The sequence below is a fragment of the Crinia signifera genome, chromosome 12 (genome assembly GCF_055691185.1).
Source record: "Crinia signifera chromosome 12, ASM5569118v1, whole genome shotgun sequence".
Lineage (NCBI taxonomy): Eukaryota > Metazoa > Chordata > Amphibia > Anura > Myobatrachidae > Crinia > Crinia signifera.
In genome coordinates, this window is record NC_139228.1 from 51,469,375 (window position 1) to 51,486,979 (window position 17,605).

The 17,605-nt window shown below is 48.6% G+C and overlaps 1 protein-coding gene across 3 annotated transcripts in view; it reads right to left on the reverse strand.

The window, feature by feature from the left end:
• The window catches only part of TTC7B (tetratricopeptide repeat domain 7B), a 71,480-nt gene that overhangs the window by 27,885 nt on the left and 25,990 nt on the right, over window positions 1–17,605 (reverse strand). For all 3 annotated transcript variants that reach the window (XM_083166395.1, XM_083166393.1, XM_083166394.1), the window contains exons 4-10: window positions 13,438–13,568; window positions 12,292–12,413; window positions 5,691–5,769; window positions 4,826–4,998; window positions 4,466–4,529; window positions 3,345–3,482; window positions 1,212–1,295 (exon numbers count right to left, since the gene is read on the reverse strand). In XM_083166395.1, the coding sequence (XP_083022521.1) occupies window positions 1,212–1,295; window positions 3,345–3,482; window positions 4,466–4,529; window positions 4,826–4,998; window positions 5,691–5,769; window positions 12,292–12,413; window positions 13,438–13,568 (791 nt within the window). The remainder of the gene's footprint in view (window positions 1–1,211; window positions 1,296–3,344; window positions 3,483–4,465; window positions 4,530–4,825; window positions 4,999–5,690; window positions 5,770–12,291; window positions 12,414–13,437; window positions 13,569–17,605) is intronic.

The window sequence follows — 17,605 nt, forward strand, 5'->3', positions numbered from 1 at the left end:
CCCCGTGGGTTAATGCCCAATCTATGCCCTCTACAATCTGCAGACAGAGCTAAAGGTGTTTTCTGTGTACCTATTTCCTAGCACGATCTAGATTGTATGTGTCGGGACGATATCGCAAGCATTGCATGCATCTTATGTCTTTGTGCAGGGACGAGATCGACGAGATATACAATCTATACAATTGAAAAGATTTTTAATTGTATGTACAATATCGCATCTTATGGCTCTCATAGATCTTATGCATCCATAAGATGCATATAATCCATAAGAAGCCATAAGATAAAAGATCCATCAACACCAACCCGAAGCGTGTCGAGCGCAGCGAGCCCGCGAGGGGCGGCGGTATGCGTCCTCCGACCTTTTCATACCCCCACTATCCACGTCGGCGTGGAGTTGAATTTAGATAGTGTGGCGAGCGCAGCGAACCACCGAGCCCGAAGCGTGGCGAGGGGCCGCGCATTACTTCACAGGTATTACGCGTCCGCTCGCCACGCTTCGGGCTCGGTGGCTCGCTACACTATATAAAATCAACTCCACGCCGAAGTGGATAGTGGGGGTATGAAAAGGTCGGAGGACGCGTGCCACCGCCGCTCGCCACGCTTCCGGTTGGTTTTGATGGATCTTTTGCATCTTATGGATGCATAAGATCCATGAGATCCATAAGATGAGATCCATAAGATGCGGTAATGTACATACAATTAAAAATCTTTTCAATTGTATAGATTGTATTCTTTAATTAAGGCATACAATCTTATGCGATGTTCGCCATGCTAGGAAATAAGTACCGTTTTCTGTACATCCCTGCCCCATGCGGACCCAGCACTCTAACCCCTAATAACAAAGGATAAAACAGGTCTCCGCTCTGCACCACTGACTGTATGTGGGTTACAGGTAATAGTTTAGAGAGCCCAGCGGACGGTCTCACCCAATCACAGTATTGTACAGTATTGTTACTGCCTCTCTATTAGAAGCACATAGCGGTTTGCAGAGCTCCACAGCTCGGTCCGCTCTGACAAATTCTCGTTTGAGCAGACCGAGAACGGGACAGGGTCACGGCGGTCGGGCCACCTCGACAGCCGTGACCCAAGATTGAATACCTCCATTAATGTTCTGCTTTTCAGACACTAGTAAAGGTTGCACAGACAGCACGGTGAGCACTGTGGACGGACTGGACGCACAAAGTGGAAACGGAGAACAGGACATGACATCACCTTTCCTGCAGCCATCAGGGAGAGTGCAAACTGGTACCAGAGGTGGAACTCTTCAAATGCAAACTTCATGGCTCTCTCCAAGCACTGCAGGGGGGATAGGAGACCGGTTACAATGCAGACAACAGCTGGCCAGTATCGCCAGCATATATTTTGCTTATGTATTGCACATAGAGATATACAGCAAACAAAGGTAGGGACATAGAATCCTACGCTTGGCTTTATAACTGAAGCAACAACCAGAGGCAGAGTAAACTCTGAGGATTAATACTGAACACGGGCAAGTCACAGCCAGAGGCCATGGACGTGTCTAGTGCAAATACTGTATACCACATATGGGATATATTGTACTTACCAAGACTATAACTGCCAATGTTCTATCTCTGTGTAATGATGGCATCAGACTGCATGTGTCAGCACACGGATATATCACCTGCACCACGCCAACAGCGGATATATCTGCAGCGCATCATGCTGTGTGTACCGCCTGTATCCTTGCCACAGCGGCTGTCGGTGAATGACATCACAACTGGGCGGGCACATGCAAATGATGACATCACACCGACGATTCTCAGTCGTCAGGTAGGACAATGGCTGATCTGTCCTCCAACTGTGGACCCAGCATCCCTCTCTGGGGCTTAATACATTGCCTCCAATTTAGCTGAAATGCTATTATATTAGTCTGAGGGCACCATGTGTCATTGGTTACATGTGCAATGTGATCTGGGCGCAATACTAGCACCAGGATGGCATTGCAAAATAAAAAACACATTTAACCTAAGAGTAAAAAAAAAAAAATCAAACTTCCCATTTTGCAGTTTTTCCCTCCACTTATTTGGGTAAAGTAATAGAAGCGGTGGTCTATCCTCATGGAAACTGCTGAGATGGCACTACTGCCATTATTCCCCCACTTATTTGGGTAAAGTAATAGAAGCGGTGGTCTATCCCCGTGGGAACTGCTGGGATGGCACTACTGCCATTATTCCCCCACTTGTTTGGGTAAAGTAATAGAAGCGGTGGTCTATCCCCGTGGGAACTGCACGGATGGCACTACTGCCATTATTCCCCCACTTATTTGGGTAAAGTAATAGAAGCGGTGGTCTATCCCTGTGGGAACTGCTGGGATGGCACTACTGCCATTATTCCCCCACTTGTTTGGCTGATGTAATAGAAGCGGTGGTCTATACTCATGGGAACTGCTGGGATGGCACTACTGCATTTATTCCCACACTTGTTTGGCTGATGTAATAGAAGTGGGCGGGCACATGTAAATGATGACATCAGACAACACATCAGACCGACGATTCTTAGTTGTCAGGTAGGCCAATGGCTGATCTGTCCTCCAACTGTGGACCCAGCATCCCTCTCTCTGGGGCTTAATACATCGCCTCCAATTTAGCTGAAATGCTATATTAGTCTGAGGGTACCATGTGTCATTGGTTACATGTGTAATGTGATCTGGGCGCAATACTAGCACCAGGAAGCGGTGGTGTATACCCATAGGAACTGCTGGGATGGCACTACTGCAGTTATTCCCCCACTTGTTTGGCTGATGTAATAGAAGCGGTTGTCTATACCCATGGGAACTGCTGGTATGGCACTACTGCATTTATTCCCCCACTTATCACCATTACCAAAAAGCCAGCGACATTCTATGCGTAAGGAGGTGACAGACTGAGTAAGTCTTTCTAGGAAGGTATAAAAGAGAATGAGCATGCCATTTTATGGTTATGATGACTTAGATGTTCATTATTCTACAGTAGGGTCATTTGCTTCAATTACAGTACATGTATGATGAGTAAGGGCAGCCATCTTGAATGAGCAGCTGATGATAATGAAGCACATATACCAGGGCTGGGCAACACCGGCCCTCCAGATGTTGATGAACTACACATCACAGCATGCCTTGCATCAGTTTCAGCATGTCCACATAGCAAAACTAATGCAAAGCATCCTGGGATGTGTAGTTCATTAACATCTGGAGGGCCGGTGTTGCCCAGCCCTGACATATACTGTACTGAATGCACGCTGTTACATTATGCCATATTATATACTAACTGTATTACTGTTACCAGTACTAATCTGCTCTCTTCATACATACCAAGGGCCAGCTTACATGCTAAGGTCATGGATTACCTCTGAGAGCATCTCATACTGGCCCCTCCTCCCCAGAGCAATGGTCAGCAGGTCATACACCACAGACGCGCTCTGCAGACTGATAATGCGATCGTTCTTGTGCTCCGGGATCCGGCTTAGCACTGCATCCCTGTTAGCCTGCACATCAAACACAGGGAAAATAAATCAGAATCAGCTTTATTTAGCCAGGTAAACTTGCGTATACTAGGAATTCGATTTGGATTGCTGTGCAACAGCCAGGATAGGAACAAGTAGCACAGTGACAGTACAGATATAACACACGTACAGATGTGCACTAGAGGTATACTGATAAGGGACACAGACATGGGGAACATATTTGCTGAGCTGCACAGCACCCAGGCAGCCATTTAGTGGCGCCACTGTTTTTGAAACAGCCAGCTAGGTAAACCATAAAAAAAGAAAACAGGAGAGGGAGACACGGGGTACATATTTTAGGCTGGGTGGCACAGATCCTAGGCATCCATTAGTGGTGCCATCTTGATTTCATTTCTCACAGGGCAACAGTGAAAAGGCTTTCACAGGCCATCTCCCCTACAGCATACCACAGCCAGCATGGATGGGTCCAAAGGCTGTCCTCCTGTGGCACTAGAGGGTGGGCCAGCATGTCAGGGGCCCTGACTGGAGGGAGAGCCAGCGTGGGGGGTATAGTCAGTGACGCGAGGGGAGGGTATCAGTGGGCCGGGGGCCATAGTTGGGCCCTCTGTGGGATGAGGTCCATTTCCGCTACCCCACTGTTGCAGGAGCCGTTACCTCCTCCTTTGGGGTTCCAGGCTAGTATGGACATAATGCACATATCATGCCTCAGTGATGTCACTGGCTGCTAGTGACTGGATAGGCTGCACTCTCAATTATGGCACTGGCTCCTAGTGACTGGATAGGCTGCACTCTCATGATGTCATTGGTTCCTAGTGACTGGGTAGGGTGCACTCCCAGTTATGTCACTGGTTCCTAGTGAATGTATAGGCGGCACTCTTAGTGATGTCACTGGCTCCTAGTGAATGGATAGGCGGCACTCTTAGTGATGTCACTGGCTCCTAGTGACTGGATAGGCTGCATTCTCAGTACAAAGTACATAGTACAGGTGGACACATGTATCTTACCATGGACTCACTGATTAGCAGCAGCAGTAGAGCCTCTTCTGTATTCTCGTGGGGGCAGAAAATACTACGGAACAAAGAAAAAACAAAACACCAATATGATATATAGCAGCAAAGAGAAACAGAAAGGTTAACAGACAAAACCAATAGCTGCATAGAAAGCTAAGAATAAGGCTGACAGACTGGCTCTGGTGGGAGTAAGGAATAACTTGACAGAGACTGAACCAATGGCTGCACGGGAAGCTGTTTTATTAGGAGGAAGTCAGGAAAATCCATGCATCTCTTTATAAATTCAGGGGATAATGCTTAAGTAAAATGAAATCACTTTGAAAGACCATTAAGAGGTAGGAATCGGAGACTTACTTCTCCCCCATGTAAACTCGAGGTCGCCGGCTCAGAGCATAGCTTTTCGTGTTGAGCCCCTGACGGAGAGGATCATCTAAGGGCGACTTGCTGGGAGGGTCTTCTAGCGGGTTCCAGTAACTTTGCTCGCACATGCCCCGGAGCAGAATCTCCGCTAGCTGTCTGGCGATCGTCTGAAACAAAAAAAATTAGATTACAACATGCTCCATGTGATATCGCTACTACTGTGCCAAAACAAAATGGTAGAAGTAACTTTCCATGTATGGTGGCAGAGACATGATGGGCAATCACTCCCAGTGACCTAGAATATGTCCAATGAGGGATATTGCGGACAAAGTACCTGGTCAAGTCCTGAGGGGACATGGGGTAGGTAGTACCATCATACAGTAATATTGGGCAGAGAGGGACATTGTAGACTAGCAGGGAGCCAAAGGTAAATAATACACCAATGCCCTGGCCGCAAACCATCAAGCATCCTATCCGGAGTGGAACATGGCGGAAATGGGAAACTTATTTAGTTTGTGAATACTACTCTGCTCAGGCAGGGGGCCGTCCCTCTGCTCAGGCAGGGGGCCGTCCCTCTGCTCAGGCAGGGGGCCGTCCCTCTGCTCAGGCAGGGGGCCGTCCCTCTGCTCAGGCAGGGGGCCGTCCCTCTGCTCAGGCAGGGGGCCGTCCCTCTGCTCAGGCAGGGGGCCGTCCCTCTGCTCAGGCAGGGGGCCGTCCCTCTGCTCAGGCAGGGGGCCGTCCCTCTGGTTACTGGCTTGTGTAGACCTCTGTTACACAAAGTCTGATGATGAGCTTGGGAAAGAGCGCAGGACAGATGGGCAGCGTATACAGGAAATATTCATAAACCCCCTCCGCTCACCATCCTCAGGTTCTGTGTGGTTCTCGTCTCCACGGCTCTCAGGATCTCTCGGAATCTGCCCACTCCACGGGTTAAATTCCTGGATTAAGAAAGAACGAGGAATGTACCACTGATAGATAAAGCCTCCGATATTATGCCTCAAAGATCACATTAACCACCTTTCCTGGTGGTGTGTTTATATCACATTATTATGAGGCACGAAGCTTAATCCCAAAGATTTCCTCATCTGACTTACTGCGGGCAATAGAAACGGCTTTCCTAAAATAGCTACACTGATTAAATGCCCATCATTATAAACCATCACCAGTATCTAAACACTGACATGACCAACCTCCTACATTATTATAGTCTCCAAACAACGGGAACACCCCAAATATTCCATAAAGACTCATATGACTCACATCTGGGTTATTTTATTATGTAAATGATGACTAATATACAGTACATGTTCTATTGCATGAGTCCTAGGTAGCAGTTATGTCTCATTTGTGCAGGCCTAATACTAGGTGCAGAACCCAACGCATTTGGTAACGCTAGCAGGTGAGTATGTACAAACTGATTAACTGAAGGTGTACAACCAAATTATGTTACCAAGAGAAAGGATGAATGAAACCAGGTAACAAACAATACTGGATCCATTTCGGGGGTGGAAACATGGAAACAATCCCACTTTGCAAAGGAAAAAAATACTGAAAATCTTAACTAAAATACAAAACGGCTAGAAATGGAGTCATAGGCCTCAGCTCCAGCACAAATATCGGGACATGTACATAATACTTCTGATCAGCTACAAGGTGTAGGGGGTACAGGCCACTGCGTGCAGCATTTAGCTGCAGTACACAGCTGCATGCTGCAGCACCAGGTACTAACGCCTGTAATAAATTCTGTAAAGTAGATTGGCACCAGGTCCCGGGCTGGAAAAGACCCATCAGCTGAGCTTATTGTAGACTTTGTCAGACCGCCTAATACCGCTCCTGACAGGACGTCACGCTGATAACCATTACCCGGACGGGAACTTGGCCACTGTACAGGCCTATTGGCAGCAGACAGAGGGAAGGCGGCCTCCATTCCTACTGATTACACTACAGGGCTAGCTCATTTCCGGTCTCCCCCTAACCCTAATCACTCCGGTAATACACAGAATAACCACTCAGCCTTCTACAAGGGAAATGTCAGGATAAAACTGACACTGCAATAAGAGCAGCATTAATGAGAGATAACGGTAATAAAATAATAATAAAATTAGGTTTTAGCATTAGGGGTACAGATCATAGACTTCCCAGCAGATGGCTCTCCCATAACCCTCCCCAGAAATGGCCGCTGTACATGTGAACACAATCTGCAATGTAATATCACACCCAGATTGCATTATGTGCAAATAAATCCCTATGGGAGATTTATCGGATGAAAAGTGTCTAATTGCATGTGTCCCCCTTCCAGTTCCAATCCGAAGCACTGTCTGTTCGCATCTGATCAGTGGCATGCACTGTGGGGGTTATTCTGATTCACTCGGAAAAGCACAATCACTCTCTAATGGACAAAACCATGTGCACTGCAGGTGGGGCTGATGTAACATGCATAGAGAGTTAGATTTGGGTGTTTTATTGTTTCTGTGCAGGGTAAATACTGGCTGCTTTATTTTTACACTGCAATATAGATATCAGTTTGAAGTACACCCCCACCCAAATCTAACTATCTCTGCACATGTTACATCAGCCCCACCTGCAGTGCATATGGTTTTGTTTATTAGAGAGTGATTGTGCCTATCCAAGTGAATCAGAATACTCCCCTATATGTATAGGATCCTTTGCTTGGATAGCATTCCATATATTGTATGCAATCCTGTGGTCTGGGTGGTTCAAGGGGGACTGCATGCGACTTCTCCCCCAGAGCCTAAGATGGTTTCATAAAGAAAACGTGTTGGGTTTAGCGAGATCCGTTACGGTGCTGTTCGGTTCTGCTGTGGGATCAGCGAGCACAGGGAAGATAAAGCTTTATTAGTTATACATGTCAGAGTGGGCAGGGATCTCATTTATCACAGTTACAGGACAACAATGACCCCCACACCCTATACAGCGCCATTAGCCCGAGCCAAGAGGTTTGACCTTCACTAAAACATTCCCCATAATCCATTGCACAGAGCAATTATAGGTCAGAGGCAGCAGAGCAGGTTTTATTGATTACAGCAAGAACTCTGAAGTGGTCAATTTCCCAAATGTGTTCTTCTGAGATGTGTTAAAGTACTGCAGAATGACGCATCTCTCTGACTGCAGGGAGAGTGCGGGGCAGCAGGGAGGGGCAGTTGCTGAGGGCAGGGAAGCAGGGAGGAAGACTGCGGGGCAGCAAGGAGGGGTAGCAGGGAGGGAGAGTACAGGGCAGCAGGGAGGGGCATTAGTGAGTTTGAGTGCGGGGCAGCAGTGATAGTGAGGACGAGGCATCTGAGAGGGGCAGCAAGGAGGGGCAGCAATGAGGGAGAGTGCGGGGCAGCAGGGAGGGAGAGTGTGGGGCAGCAGGGAGGGAGAGTGCAGGGCAGCAGGGAGGGAGAGTGCGGGGCAGCAGGGAGGGGCATTCGTGAGTGCGGGGCAGCAGGGAGGGGCAAAAATTATTGTGAGTGCGGGGCAGCAGGGGGGGCAAAAATGATAGTGAGGGCGGGACAGCAGAGGGGCAGCAAGGAGGGGCATTAGTGAGTTTGAGTGTGGAGCAGCAGGGAGGGTGAGTGTGGGGCAGCAGGGAGGGTGAGCAGGCACGGTGAGTGTGGCAGCAGGGAGGGTGAGTGCAGGGCAGCAGGGAGGGGTAGTAGGTAGGGTGAGTGTGGGGAAGCAGGGAGGGTGAGTGCGGGGCGGCAGGAAGGGTGAGCGCAGGGCAGCAGGGAGGGGCAGAAATGATGGTGAGTGCGGGCCAGCAGGGAGGGGCAGTAGGTAGGGTGAGCGTGGAGCAGCAGGGAGGGGCAGTAGGCAGAGTGAATGTGGGGCAGCAGGGAGGGGTAGTAGGCAGCGTGAGTGTGAGGTAGCAGGGAGGGTGAGTGCAGGGCAGCAGGGAGGGGCAGCAAGGAGGAAGAGCGCAGGGCAGCAAGGAGGAAGAGCGCGAAGCAGGAAGGAGGAAGTGCGCGAGGCAGGAAGGAGGAAGTGCGCGAGGCAGGAGGGAGGGGCATGAGGGTGGGTGAGTGTGGGTCAGTAGAGTGGGGCATGACGGAGGTTGAAAGCATTCGCACATAGAATATAGGCATGCCAAGTATCATAGCCAAGCGTAGGGCAGCAGGGAGGGGAAGTAGGCTGGGTGAATGTGGGGCAGCAGGGAGGGGTAGTAGGCAGGGAGAGTGTGAGGCAGCAGGGAAGGTGAGTGCAGGGCAGCAGGGAGGGGCAGCAAGGAGGAAGAGCGCGGGGCAGCAAGGAGGAAGTGTGCGGGGCAGCAAGGAGGAAGTGCGCGGGGCAGCAAGGAGGAAGTGCGCGGGGTAGGAGGGAGGGGCATGAGGGTCAGTAGAGTGGGGCATGACGGAGGTTGAAAGCGTTCGCACATAGAATATAGGCATGCCAAGTATCATAGCCAAGCGTAGGGCAGCAGGGAGGGGAAGTAGGCAGGGTGAATGTGGGGCAGCAGGGAGGGGTAGTAGGCAGGGAGAGTGTGAGGCAGCAGGGAAGGTGAGTGCAGGGCAGCAGGGAGGGGCAGCAAGGAGGAAGAGCGCGGGGCAGCAAGGAGGAAGTGTGCGGGGCAGCAAGGAGGAAGTGCGCGGGGCAGCAAGGAGGAAGTGCGCGGGGTAGGAGGGAGGGGCATGAGGGTCAGTAGAGTGGGGCATGACGGAGGTTGAAAGCGTTCGCACATAGAATATAGGCATGCCAAGTATCATAGCCAAGCGTAGGGCAGCAGGGAGGGGGAAGTAGGCAGGGTGAATGTGGGGCAGCAGGGAGGGGTAGTAGGCAGGGTGAGTGCAGGGCAGCAGGGAGGGGCAGCAAGGAGGAAGAGCGCGGGGCAGCAAGGAGGAAGAGCGCGGGGTAGGAGGGAGGGGCATGAGGGTGGGTGAGTGTGGGATGACGGAGGTTGAAAGTGTTCGCACATAGAATATAGGCATGCCAAGTATATTACTCAGCAGAGTCCGTCTGCACAGAATATAGACATGCTCCACATAATTTCAATAATCAATGTCTACTTGTGCATCTTTTCCATCTAAAGAAAACACCTGAAGCTATATATAATAATACACCAAGTCTCTATTCTATCTAAGCCTGTACACGCATTTCATACAAATGCATTTAATCGCACAACCACAGAATGATACCCCTGTTCCACTGCCGCAAAAAACCTGGGTCAGGCTTGCAGTAATAACTCTGTTCTAATACCTGGCAATCCAACCCTGGTAGCTACAAGGGTGGAATCAAGGAAGGACCCTGGTAGGCTGAGGTGTAAACACACGCATATGGAGAGATGTCTTGCCAGCGTTTGGAGATTACAGTATGTGATCTCAAAGCCCCGGCAGAGGGAATCCCAGTCAATAACCCGATCTAGCCTTCCATGTGACAGGGGTTTCATGAGGAATTGGTTGATAAAAAAGAACACTAACGTGCAGTACTATATACATGAAATGCAAATGCAGAGGCAAATACCGCAAACTTGGAATATTTATATGTGAACGTCAGCAGGAGCCGTTCTAAATACTGGAATACCATGACAACGTAGTCTGGGTTCCGCAGTCCACTAAATACTGCTACACATATGCAAATCACACGAACATACATCCCGTGTAATGCGCCCCGGATGTTACCCCACATGTACTAGGATCTAGCTACACACTCAGGTACCATAATGATCAGCAATTTCAAAACTTGGAGAGAGGCGCTGTGGGAGGAATTTAGGTAAGCAAAGTGCAAAAAGTGGTCATGTACACGGACAGGCACTATAGAGCTGGAACGGCTGCATGAGGCCAACACAAATCAAAATGTAACTATTATGTTGTACACCAGTAAGTTATGTGACACTGGTAGGTGGGGCCTATTCCTATAGTACAAACCGCGAACATGTCCAGCAGCTCCAATGCTGCAGCTCGCAGCGATACAGAGGTAATAGTATGGGCACACATACAGCTCTCAGTTATTCGGAGGTAATAGCATGGGTACTCTCTAGTCATTCCACACTGCTCTCGGGTATAGCGTTGGGCGCAGGCTAGTAATTCCAGGACATGGATATACAAAAGTCATATCTCCAAGTCTCCAAGGTTTGAAGTTGTGGAAAATGAATACAGACATATGTCCTCTATTCATCTTCTCTCCCCCAGGGTGACAGTGATTACTGTTCCAAACCTACAGGGTAAAGGACTGGTTTTGTTCTGGACATGGGAGAAAGGGACAGACATGCACAAGTGTAGCGGGATCTACATGAGCCACAGACAGTGGTAGGATACATACTGTTCATCTTCGTGGTCATTTATCCTGCAGCACAATGTTATAAATACAGATAAATAACTGGAACACAAACCCGAGACAGAATCATCACAAAGAAATCAGACATGTCACGTACAGGAGAACATGCGTGTTGTCATGTGACCCAGGACACGCACTGTGTGATAGTGACACCGAGATCATGTCATCTTCAGTGCTACATTCACTGACAATAGTCACAAAGACGGGCATCCCATAATGTGCTCTATGACTGCACCCCAGTGTGTTACACATACAGAGGAAATGTACATTCGGGCGTGGGAGACCCAGAGTTATGCATTGCAGGGTGCTAGACCCCGACTTATTTTTTGTAGGGCTGCTAGAGTTATAAATTGTAGGGGGTTACTAAACCCAGAGTTACACAGTCTGGGGGTGCTAGACCCAGAGTTATACCATCAGAAAGGTGCTAGACCCAGAATGACACAGTACAAGGGGGCTACAACATGAGTTACACAGTCTAGGTGCTATTCATAGACTGAGGGGGCCAGGCCTAGAAGGCCATAGACTGAGGGGGCCAGGCCTAGAAGGCCATAGACTGAGGGGGCCAGGCCTAGAAGGCCATAGACTGAGGGGGCCAGGCCTAGAAGGCCATAGACTGAGGGGGCCAGGCCTAGAAGGCCATAGACTGAGGGGGCCAGGCCTAGAAGGCCATAGACTGAGGGGGCCAGGCCTAGAAGGCCATAGACTGAGGGGGCCAGGCCTAGAAGGCCATAGACTGAGGGGGCCAGGCCTAGAAGGCACTAGACTGAGGGGGCCAGACCTAGAAGGCCATAGACTGAGGGGGCCAGGCCTAGAAGGCCATAGACTAAGGGGCCAGACCTAGAATCCCATAGACTGAGGGGGCCAGGCCTAGAAGGCCATAGACTGAGAGGGCCAGGCCTAGAAGGCCATAGACTGAGGGGGCCAGGCCTAGAAGGCCATAGACTGAGGGGGCCAGGCCTAGAAGCCCGTAGACTTAGGGGCCAGACCTAGAATCCCATAGACTGAGGGAGTCTGACCTACAGCTGAAGGATACAAACAGATGGAGCCAGACCTATAAGAACATACAGTAGACTAAAGGTCATAGACTGATCCAGCCACAGATATAAGTAGACACTGCCTGAAGACACTGGACATACAGTAGGATAACATTCATGAGGTGACAAAGCTGAATAGGACAACGTCGAACTCACCCATTCTTAAAGTAGAGAACATGAGCTCTCTGAAGCCCAGTCTCCAGGAAAAAGCTCATCTCCTGGTCTGGAGTTGTCGGACCTGGCTTAGGACTTCGGTTCTGGATATTTGCGGTTTGCACCTGATAAAGGAGGAACAAAAATGACCAGATGGGAAGAGTAAGTGAATCCCTATGAACAATATGTACACTGTATCTGTCCTTATGTAATCCTATCTCTCCACAGAGACTTGCAGCCACACGTAATGTGCACTACATTGGAGGTGTCGAAGTGAGTGTCAGGCACCACATTAGGCGCGGTGGCACTACTTTACCTGGTCGTACCAGTCACCATTGTTCACCACTCCTCAACCCCCAGCTACAGAGCCTGGTAAGGGCCATACCACCAGCACCATCACAAGACTCTGGTAATGGGAATTGAGCAGGACTATGACTCTGTCCCCTATGTGCTTGTGGGTATACAATGCATGCGTTAATGTGCAAGCCACTATCTAATGGCCACTATGTATAGCAATGTAACAACAGTTCTATTCCATGGTTCTACATTTGCTTCTTGTACTTCCTTGTCTGTAAATCCAGGTATCCTCTGCAGCGGTACATCACACTATAAATACAAAATGCTTTACGTAATGAAGCTACAGTCCATTATTCTAAACTACGCTATCCGGATGGTAAATCGTCAATAACAAGGTCATAGATCAATAGCTCAACAAGGTCAGAAATTCAATGCACAGGCAAGACTAGATTTCTTTCCGACTTCCACTACACATGAACTCGCATTGGGATCAAATCTGCATCGATTGCTGCTAAAAGCATTCGATGTGCATTCGATTTCGATTAGATTTTGCTTCTATAAGCAAAATTGAATCGAAAACTATTGCAAATCTCACCATGTGTACGCTCTATTAGGCACCAGGGGGAGAGACAGAGTTAGGCACCCGGGGGCAGGGACACAGTTAGGCACCCGGGGGGGTGGAGGATCAGAGTTAGCCACCGGGAAGGGGGGGGGTGACAGAGTTATGCACCAGGGGGGGTACAGAGTTAGGCACCTAGAGTTATTGCCAGTTAAAAAGTTAAAAACATGGTCAGACAGTAGATACTGACCCCCCCCTCCCCACGACACACAACTCCCGCCTAATTTACGCACCCGCTCCACCTCCTGCAAGTACAGCAGAGCAATGTCTCCAGCTTTCTCATAGCAGGTGATGATTTCCTGGTCCCGATCCACATGAAGGCTGTTGGTGGAAGATGAATTAGGAAGCTTTTCTAGACAGAGCCCTGCAACACATAACAGATAGGAAGGAGACTTTAACACACCAGACTCAGCGGCTAACATATGTGTGCACAACTGTTTATTATAATGCATGGCTAACAGACTCAGACATTATAAACTGTCCACTGGGCCTAATTCAGGGCAAAATAGTTCTCAAAATAGGGCATAACCATGCTGCACTGCAGGTGGGGCAGATGTAATGTGCAGAGAGACTTAGATTTGGGTGAGGTATGTGCAAACGGATATCGAAATTGCAGTGTAATGCAGCCAGTATTTACTGTGCACAGAAACAAAATAACCCCCCCAAATCTAGTTCTCTCTGCACCTGTTACATCTGGCCCCCTGCAGCGCAGCATGGTTTTTCCCAATTTGAGAACAATTTTGTCCTACAATCAGGTCTGAATTAAGCCCACTATCCGTATTCCAACGGCCACGCAGTCACCAGATATCAACACTACTGGGACGTGGAGCAATAAATACGCAGCATGAATATGATGCGCCATCGCGTTGCCATGTAACAGTCTAGAATACATGTGAGATTTTACGATTTTTTGAAAAAAATGTCGGGGAAGACAGCATTGAATAGGGCCCTGCAGTCATCAACCCCGTTGGGAGATGGTTGCAGGAGATTGAATATCCCCCTAAATATAGGATTAATCAAGTGCGAGTGGAATAATAGGCGCTGAGAATGGGACGTCACAGTGATTACATAGAATATCCAAACGCTAGTGTGTGACCGCAGGTGGGTAGCCTAGCGCTCACCTCTTGTGTAAACCAGTGGTGTATGTGGTAGATTTGAAATGAAGTAAAGAAACGAGATGTTCCTTTAAGAGGTTTATTTGATATACAAAAGATAGTAAATGCGCAAACAAATTTGCAATGTAACCCCGTCTAACCAACCAGGAGCTGCTGCACGGTGGTAATATTGCAGACTGGATGGCAGGGGGGCTGAGATATTGCTGTGAGGGTGGTGGGGGGTATTGCCCCTGTGATATAGTCTCACAGAGAACTGGGTAGGTCAGGGGTGGGAGGCAATGGTAGACAGTGGTAGAGCCGTGCGAGTATGCAAAGTACTGGATGGTATGCACAGGCTGTCACTATACGTAGGGGAATGCAGGAGATGAAATTGTGGGTCACTGAAAAGTGTCCGGTGAAAGCAGGGCAGTCAGTTCGTGCGGTCAAGGTAAGAGGGTGAGTGTCGTCGGGTGTTGGCGTCCCAAACCACCCGGCGATACACTACACTCCTACCCGATACCTGGTCTCGTTGGTATACGGTCCCACGACGGAGCTCTGTCTGCAGACTTGTGCGGGCGGGCGGCAGCAGTAGCACACCGCTCGACGGCGTCTTCCGTCACTTCCGGGTTCAGCTGCTAAGCTTGCGCCCGGAGTGTCAGAGTCAGCCGGAGCTGTGTGGTCTCGACTCCTGTATGGAGGAGACTTGAAGATGGAGATGTGTTGATTGTGGCTGTGTCCAACGCGTTTCGGCCGCTAACGGCCTTTTTCAAGGATACAAATGTGCATTCGTGGAGTGGGTTAAGTAGGGCGGTGGGTCACGCCTCCAGGGTTTTGATAGGTGAGCCCAGTAATCACTCAGGTGCGTTGTGACGGCATCGAGAGTGGGTGTGTCTGTCAATCACTGCTGGAGTGAAAAACTATCTTTGCTCAGTGTTTCATAAGAAACAGGGTATATATTGCAAGGGTATGATTAAAGGGATCTGCAGTATTCATCCTAGGTGCCCATTGTGAAAGTCGATGTTCAGGCCATTTGGTTGTAGGGTTTTTAGAGTAAAAATCCAGTACAACTCTCTTTTGTTCAATAATTCTACATGATCCCCCCCCTTCCAGTTGATATTGGGTGATTCTATGGCTTGGAATGTGAGTCCTTTTGGGTTTGATCCATGGGATTCAAGAAAGTGTAATGAGACGCTGTGTTTTCTGTAACCAATTTTAATGTTTCGGATATGTTCGTAGATTCTGGTTTTGAGGGGTCTGATTGTCCTCCCCACATATTCCAAACCACAGGGGCATCTTAGAAGGTAGATAACCCCTTTAGTTTCACATGACAGATGTTGTGTGAGTTTGAATGTATCTTTAGTGGTGCTAGAAGTCCAACTGTCAGTTCCTTTGGTCGTTATTTTTGTAAGGTTTTTGCAGCCAGCACATTTGCTGCAAAAGAAGAATCCCTTCCTGTCTGTCAATCTTGTTTGTATGAGTTCTTTGGATTTGATATGATTTTTAACCAATTTTTGCCTAAGGTCCGGGGCTTTCCTAAAGACTAGTCTAGGTTTGTCCGTCAGATATGTCTGTAATTGATGATCCTGTCCCAGAATATGCCAATGTTTTTGTAAAATGTTTTTGAGTTGTCTAGAAGATTGATTGTATTGTGTAATAAATGTGATTTCTTGTTGTTCTGTCTGTACTCTAGGTGATTTAGTTGTCAGTGTCTCACTTCTGTCCAAGTTTTCTATCTCCTTGTATGCTTGGTCAACTATGTCATTGTTGTATTTTTTCTCTAAGAACTGATCCCTTAGTTGATGTGCCTGTGTCTCGAAATCTTGTACTCTAGAGCAATTCCGCTTAATGCGGCGGAACTGCCCTTTTGGTATCCCATCTAACCAGGGCCTATGGTGTCCACTAGTGTACAGTATAAAACTGTTGACATCCACATTTTTGCGATAAGTTTTGGTGTGTATTGTGCCAGATTCAATAAAGATTTCAAGGTCAAGGAATTGTACTGATTTTTTATTTATTTGCGTAGTGAATTGTATGTTCCTGTCATTACAGTTGAGATAGTTCATGAAAGATGTCAGTGAGTCTTGGGTGCCTTTCCAGATGAATATGCAATCGTCAATGTAACGTCGCCACAGGATCAAATTTGACGCCCAGCTATGGTCACCCCAAATATAGTCCTCCTCCCACTTACCCATAAACAAATTAGCATAGCTGGGCGCCACTTTTGATCCCATGGTGGTCCCGGTCGCCTGAAGGTAGCTAGTGTGTGACAATATAGGTGTGTATTAGATTAATCTACCCCTAAGTACTGACAGCCCTCCTGCCAAGTACCCTGCCAACACCCCAGTGGATGGTGACGAGCGCAGGGTCAATAGATAAATGCGCCTTCTCCTGGCTGAGACATCAGAGAGCAGTAACATGATACTGCAGCCTCCCTAACACACAGTATTAGTGCTATTTAGGCAGTGACAGCTCCTACGTGTCTGGTATCACAGTACAGAGGTGTCCTCATACATCTCTGCCGCAGTCACGCCAAAACAGCACGCCAGGACGCACCAGACTCTTCTGGCATCAGGCAACTTTTGTTCCAAAAAAATGTGTCAACTAGGATGCACCTGGAGACTGTACTGAGTAATGTGACAGTAATCATGTGAGTAATGTGTGTGCGACTGAGTCTCTGTACTAAGTGCTACAATGGGGATGAGTTTTTCATGTTTTTCTCTTTATTCGTTTTTTTAAAAAGCGTTTTTTCATATTTTACTATGAGGGGCATAGAAGGAGAATAGTGTACCGAGCCATGCAATACACTTATAGGGTGTCCATGTCGACATAGACACAAAAACACTCAAAAAACTAATTTCGACCATGTATGTATTATTTCAAAATTACTTAAAAAGTGCTCTGCAAATCAATTGTGCTAAACTAGGTAGGGATAACTGCACTGACCGCCGGGGGTTGGAAGCCTCTCACTGCAGCGCTGGGACCCAGCAGAGGGATAACTGCACTGACCGCCGAGGGTTGGAAGCCTCTTACTGCAGCGCTGGGACTCAGCAGAGGCATAACTGCACTGACCGCCGGGGGTTGGAAGCCTCTCACTGCAGCGCTGGGACCCAGCAGAGGGATAACTGCTTTGACCGCCGGGGGTTGGAAGCCTCTTACTGCAGCGCTGGGACTCAGCAGAGGGATAACTGCACTGACCGCCGGGGGTTGGAAGCCTCTCACTGCAGTGCTGGGACCCAGCAGAGAGATAACCCTGCCCTGCAGCCTGTGTGTTCTCATCAGCTTGATCTTTGCAGCAATGACATAACGT